Source organism: Vitis vinifera, chromosome 7 (assembly GCF_030704535.1).
Source record: "Vitis vinifera cultivar Pinot Noir 40024 chromosome 7, ASM3070453v1".
NCBI classification, from domain to species: Eukaryota; Viridiplantae; Streptophyta; class Magnoliopsida; order Vitales; family Vitaceae; genus Vitis; species Vitis vinifera.
The window spans coordinates 4,179,235-4,185,506 of record NC_081811.1 but is presented as its reverse complement, the minus strand read 5'-3'; the positions used below and the strand labels follow the sequence as shown (position 1 = coordinate 4,185,506).

Below are 6,272 nucleotides of genomic sequence, written 5' to 3'. Positions count from 1 at the left end.
AGTTGTGATTTTGGGAAGCGTCTCTACCTCCGGCTTCTGAGCGGAGGTATTGCTTTAAGTGTCCCGCCCTTATGAGCCTTTCGACCAAATAATGGAGGCACCTGCATTCTTCCGTTGTGTGACCATGCTCCTTGTGGAAGACACATTTCTTGCTATGATCTCTTTTGGTTGGGTCCGTTCTGAGGGGTATAGGCCACCTGAAGTCGGACAAACCTTGGATCATAGGAAGAAGTTTTTCATATGATATGGAAAGTGGCATGAGGGGTGGCCTTTCCAGGCGACTTGGTCCCTCCTGTCTTCGATCTGACGGCCTCGGCTGGTCCGGAGGTTTGGCACTTCTTTCCGTGCCACTTCTAGATGCTTGCCCAGCAACTAGGACTTGCTGGGTGGCTGCTCGTACGTCATCTTTGAGCATTGAGTATTTGTTTGCACGTCTGAACAAGTCGTCCATCGTTGTAGGAGACTTTTTAGCTAGTGATTCGAAAAATGGTGTGCCTGGACAGATGCTTCATTTGAAGATCTGTAGGACAGCATCCATACTGCAAGCCTCTACTTGAAGCACGGCTTGACCAAACCACTTCACGAACTCCCTTAAGGATTCGTTATCCTGTATTTTTATGTTTTGCAGAGTGCTGATGTTCTGCTTGTGTCGAGCGGAGCACAAGTATTGTCCCACGAAAGCTTCGGATAGGTCCCTGAAATTGCCAACAGAATTGGGAGGTAGACGATGAAACCATGAAAGGGTCTGCCCTTGTAGACTGGCGGGGAATACTTTGCACAGCAGCGCGTCGTTGCCAATATCGAGCGTCATGAGCTGTCGATAATGCATGATATGGTCGAAGGGGTCGCTGGACCCATCGTATGTGGAGAATTTTGGTACGAGGAATCCCCTTGGGGGCTCATAATGAATGATGTGAGAGTAGAAAGGCGTGAAGAGCATGTCGTCCAGCCTTTTGCTGATGGAGCCAATGGGTGGCTCGTTTGGGAGGTTTCTCCCATCTTGTCGCGCCGCTAGATGCGAGTGAACGTTCCGCACCATGAGGGTGACCATAGGGTCACGGTGCGGGAGCACGTTCTGCACCATGGGGGTGACCACATGGTCAGGGCGTGCTGCCCAGGTTGTGGCTGCTGGTGATCTTGGTCTCCCAGGCTCTTGTGGGCCTAGTCTTGCACGTATTGAATTTGACAACTGAGATTTTCTGTCGCGTTGCCTTTTTGTTGAAAAATGAGTGGAGTCCGAGCTTTCCTCACGGGGAGCTCGAGGCATGGGCGTGTATGGCTCATGTGGCCTCACGTTGTACGTTTCTGGGATAGCTCCCGCTGTCCCAGGATATATTGACTCTGGTTCTGACCTTGAGTTTGCTACCTGGCCTCTCGAACGTTGCAGACGGGGAGGCCCTGATGTTGAAGCCTGGATGCATAGTACTGCGTTTTCTTCTCTTAATCTTTCTGTCTCCTGGAAGAGAGCTTTCAATTGTCGCTCGCTTGCCAACTGTCTTCTTTCGATGGCTCGGCGCCATTCAGAATTATCTTCCTGTTCCCTACCAGATGAACGACTTTGGGAAGGTGTGGTCATCTTTGCTGGTGACTGAATCAGTGATATGCTCCCACAGACGGCGCCAATGTTGAGGCCTCGCGTCCCTGGTGATCCACGTAGTTGCCAAATGGGTGGACGCACGATCTCAACTAATATAGATTCTTGATTCAATCGTATTACCTGCAAAAGGCGTCCGGACAGGGTGTCCGGACGCACCCTCCGATGGTTTTGTCAGCCATGGTTAGAGAGATAGAGATAAATCAGTTGGCCTTTTACTAGGTATAGCAAGCTTACCTTCCTCTTTGTGTGAAGGTTCATATATATAGTATCAGAAGCTTTGTTTCTCTCTTTAATGGCAGGGAGATATTTTGTGTTGTCATGATGACACTAGGTGGTGGCAAGGTCATCATCACCCTACAGGCGGTTGCCAGAGATCGTGGTAGGTGTTGCGACTGTCAGAAGTCGTGGTAGGTGATCGTGGGAAGTGATCGTAGGAAATGACTTGTCGTCACTTCATTCTTATCTTTTCACTCTGCAGGTGATGGAACGTGGGTCATGGCAGACTGTTGTGATAACGTGTAAGACTTGCTTACTTTAGTCAATGATCCGGACAAACATACCCGGATAGTGTATGTCGGTCGTTCGGATGCGTTGTGGCAGTCGTCCGAATGTTATGCTTGTGAGTGTCGTGTGCCTCTCCTTGAGGGAGTCCGGATAGGAGAGGCGCGCCACGTATACTCTTAGGGAAATCCGGATGAGGTTGATCCGGATGAGAATGTGTGTCATGCGTCATCAGGAGATGTGTGTCATGTGTTATCAGGAGATGTGTACCACGTGTTATCAGGGAGAGGGGTCCCTACACCGGTCACATTAATCCACCATCCAACAAAATTAGGAAGGTCATGTTTGGTTGTTCACATTAATCCGCCATCTAGAGTAAACAGTAATTCAAACCTCAGTTAGTATATTATATATATTCTTTATTTTATCTTTTAATTTTCTATTTTATTCATTTTATAAATCAATAAATTTTAGATAAAAAATTTAATTTGTAATAAAAAATAATAAAATGTATTATTTAGTATATGCTAATTGTTTTATATATTTTAAGAATATAATATAATATTTTTTATTTATACATTTTAAATATTTTAATAATAAATATTGTTAGTAAAAAATAAAAATTATAGTGATTGAATTCTTTTTTAATACTATTGAACATGTGAAAGATTCTTTTTTTTTTTAATAAAAAATATTAAAGTGTAGTGTAATTTTTATTTCAAATAAATATTTATTTATTTTAAAATTTAAATATAAATATGATATGACATATCTCTTTTCATATAATACTTTAAAATATTATATTATATACACATCTTATCTTATAATATATAATATCAATTCTCTAATATATAAAAAATTTCAAGTTTTTTTTTTCTATCTAAGATTGATTTTTTGCTTGTATCCTCTATAAATATGAGATTATCAATATTTTTCAAATAGATATATATCGTATCCGTTTCTTTCGATACGATATATCTCAATATTTTCGTTTTTATATATCATTAAATTTATTTGATTCAATTAATCATTTTTATAAATTTAATAAAAGGTTATATGCTTATTTGGCTAATTGTATTTAAAAAAAATGTTTTTCCCCAAAAAAAAAAATGGAAATATTAGTTTTTGGAAAAATAATATGTTAGCTTATAAAAAAGTTATTTAATAAAACTCTTATAAACTAATTACCGTTTAAAATCCGTGGCTTTGATTTGAGCTTTAACTTGAACTTAAAGCTAAAAATGGGAAAATGAACGAACGAGGCAGTATTCTATCCACAACCATCTTTTTCCTTTTTCGTTTACATACGTGGCAGTTTTAAATAATACCACGTCAACATTCTATTCAATCATAACGTGTACCCCGAAAACAAGAAGGGTGTTTTTGGGAACTTAATAATTTATATATCAACGTGACCCACTAGTCAAGGAAGAAGAACGAGTCGGCCAGGTGTTGCTCTCTTAATCGTACCTGCTCCTTCAACGTTGCCATATCGGAACTAGATTCAGTGAGTCACTCCGTCGTCAGAAATGGGTTGGCTGACTCGGTTTCTCGGCGCCGTCACTTTCTTGGCCGTCGGAGTTATTTTCTCGCCGGAGACATTCGGATCCAAATCAGACGGTAGCCATTCGTCAAAGCTAACCGCTGCCCTCAAACTCGCTCACCTGCTCTGCTTCGCCACCGCTTGGGGCGCCGCTCTCTGGGTCACCTTCATCGGCGGCATCATAATGTTCAAGTAATAATTCTTTTCGACCCAATTTTGCCTGTTGTGCTCGGTTTGTTTGCCGAGAAAATCTAGGTCATTTTTTCCCAAATTTTATCGGCGACCAAAGGGAGGTACTGGATAGTTCCTCTAAATTTTTTAATTGTTATGATTGAGAAGTATAATGATGACTCAGGAATCTTCCGAGGCATACGTTCGGTAATTTGCAAAGCAAGATGTTTCCTGCTTATTTCTCGATGGTTGGTGTGTGTTGTGCGGTTTCAACGGCGTCGTTTGGTTATCTACATCCATGGAAGTCTTCTTCTACCGCCGAGAAGTACCAGCTAGGATTTCTTCTCTCCGCCTTTGCTTTCAATCTCACAAATTTGCTCGTCTTTACACCAATGACAATTGAGGTATCGATTTTCTAGCTATATTGGGCATTTAGGTGACTAGTTTGACTTATATGTTTCTGAATTTTGTTGTTTTCCACCATTTTCCCATAAAGTGTTCATTGTTGCCTCCATTTTTTTTGTTTTTATTTTGCCTATGTTTGGTTGCTGAGAAAAATGTAGGAAAAAACATAGAAATTCGCACAGCATAAGTGCCAATTTTGGGCCCTGACAAGTATTTGGTATAGTTGGCTTGAAAATTTCCTTCTTTTGGGACGAAAAGGACCGTAAGCACTGGGTACTAGAATTTGCTTCTCTATTCTTTCACATGTTTGCTCGGTGACTAACCTTGACATATGATAAGTATATTCATCAAATATCTAATATTAATTGCAGGCAGTAATTTTTGGGTAGAAGATGATTCCCAAAGAAATGCAGTGCTCTTTTTTTTTTTTTTGTTGATACCTAGAATGGGAGTGCTATGTGCTGGTGCTAAAATGATTTTGTTGCTGATGTATAATTTTTTGGGGCCCCTTTTTGGACAGATGATGAAGCAGAGGCACAAGGTGGAGAGAGAGCAAAACATTGGTGAGGAAATTGGGCGGTCAAAGAACAAGGAGGTTGCCAAGGTGAATCCAAAGCTTGCAGCCATGAACAAAAAATTCGGTATGATTCATGGACTATCATCCCTTGCCAATATCATGTCCTTTGGCAGCCTTGCAATGCATTCATGGTACCTAGCTGGTAAAATGGACCTGTAACTTGATCTCCATTCCCCTGTATTGGGGAAGGACATGTCTGGCATAGATTTATGTTGAGGACTTATCCCCTTCCTTTCTTGGATGAACAGTGCTGACTACTTTGTGGCCAAGTTATGTAATACTTGTGATGGATTGAGAAAAAATACTTGTTTGTGGACACATTTGGAACAAAATTTCATAAAGTTACATGGGATGCCTTATAGATATTTCTGTTTATGGGAACGAAATCATTCTGTTCTGTTTGTGTAGCCTTTGAAGCCAGCCCATTTTGTTGGTAATCAGGTCATTGGTATTCATTTTATCATTTATAATGTTCTTTTGAAGATTTATGATATTGAAATTCTGTGTTTGCTTGACCTTGACATCTTCCATCTGCACAATGAGTCTGTGGATGGATGTAATTAAGAAAAATTTGACTCATTTGAATGCTAGTTTTCTTCTAGGAAAAAACTACTAAAAAGTGATGGTTCAATTCATTGTAGAACTTAAATCCTAGATTAAATATCTGATTAGCATCCAAATATTTGCATACCTCCTTTATTTGTGTATTTAGTTTTCCAGTATGTTATGCATGGAAATATGATCCCATAAGGTCAATCATTCAAATATCATCTAAGGAGTCCATATTTTTGTGCCTGAATTACTGGATTGCATGACACTATCGAGCATCTGAATTTTGATTCCCAACAACTTGCATATCAAATAACCAAGATTTAAAATTTGGATAATATACCACACTTGACATGGGCAATGCAGATAGATATTTTGAATTCCTGTTAAGAGAATTAAAGTGCTAAATGGGGCTCATTTGAAGACCCATGTGAAACTTAATGAATTGAGTCGATCTCCATGAACGCCCAAATGCTTGTATATGTAATTGTCTGCTTATTGCAGCCTGACAACCACCCCACCCTTCTAAATATGTAGTGTTGAAATGGAAAAAGAAAACTTTTCTGGTAAAAGTAGTGTGGAGCCCATGGGTGCTAACAAAAGTAGGATTCTTTGCTTGGGAAGCAGCTTGGGGAGAGAGTTTGACTCTAGATCACCTAAAACAAAGGGGATGGACTTTGGCGAATGATGTAATCTTCCTTGAGGAGAAATCAACTGACCATGTCCTTCATTATGCTAAAATGAGAATTTTATGGCCCTTATCATTCTCATTGTTTAAAGTTGAGTAGGTGTCGCCTTCTACAATTAGAAAAACATTATCAAGCTGACAAGGGACCTTTAGGGGAAAGAAGAATATGAAGGTGTGGAGGGCCGCCTCTCCATGCTTATTCTAGACCATTTATTAGGAGAAGAATCATAGAGCTTTTGTC

The 6,272-nt window shown here is 40.1% G+C and overlaps 1 protein-coding gene across 1 annotated transcript; it reads left to right on the top strand.

The window, feature by feature from the left end:
* Positions 1–3,379: 3,379 nt before the first annotated feature.
* LOC100241835 (transmembrane protein 205-like) lies at positions 3,380–5,191 on the top strand. The gene is made up of 3 exons (XM_002275466.3): positions 3,380–3,833; positions 3,997–4,216; positions 4,738–5,191. Exons 1-3 carry the CDS (start codon positions 3,628–3,630, stop codon positions 4,951–4,953), a joined length of 642 nt encoding a protein of 213 aa, XP_002275502.1. The 5' UTR covers positions 3,380–3,627; the 3' UTR covers positions 4,954–5,191.
* Positions 5,192–6,272: the final 1,081 nt, after the last annotated feature.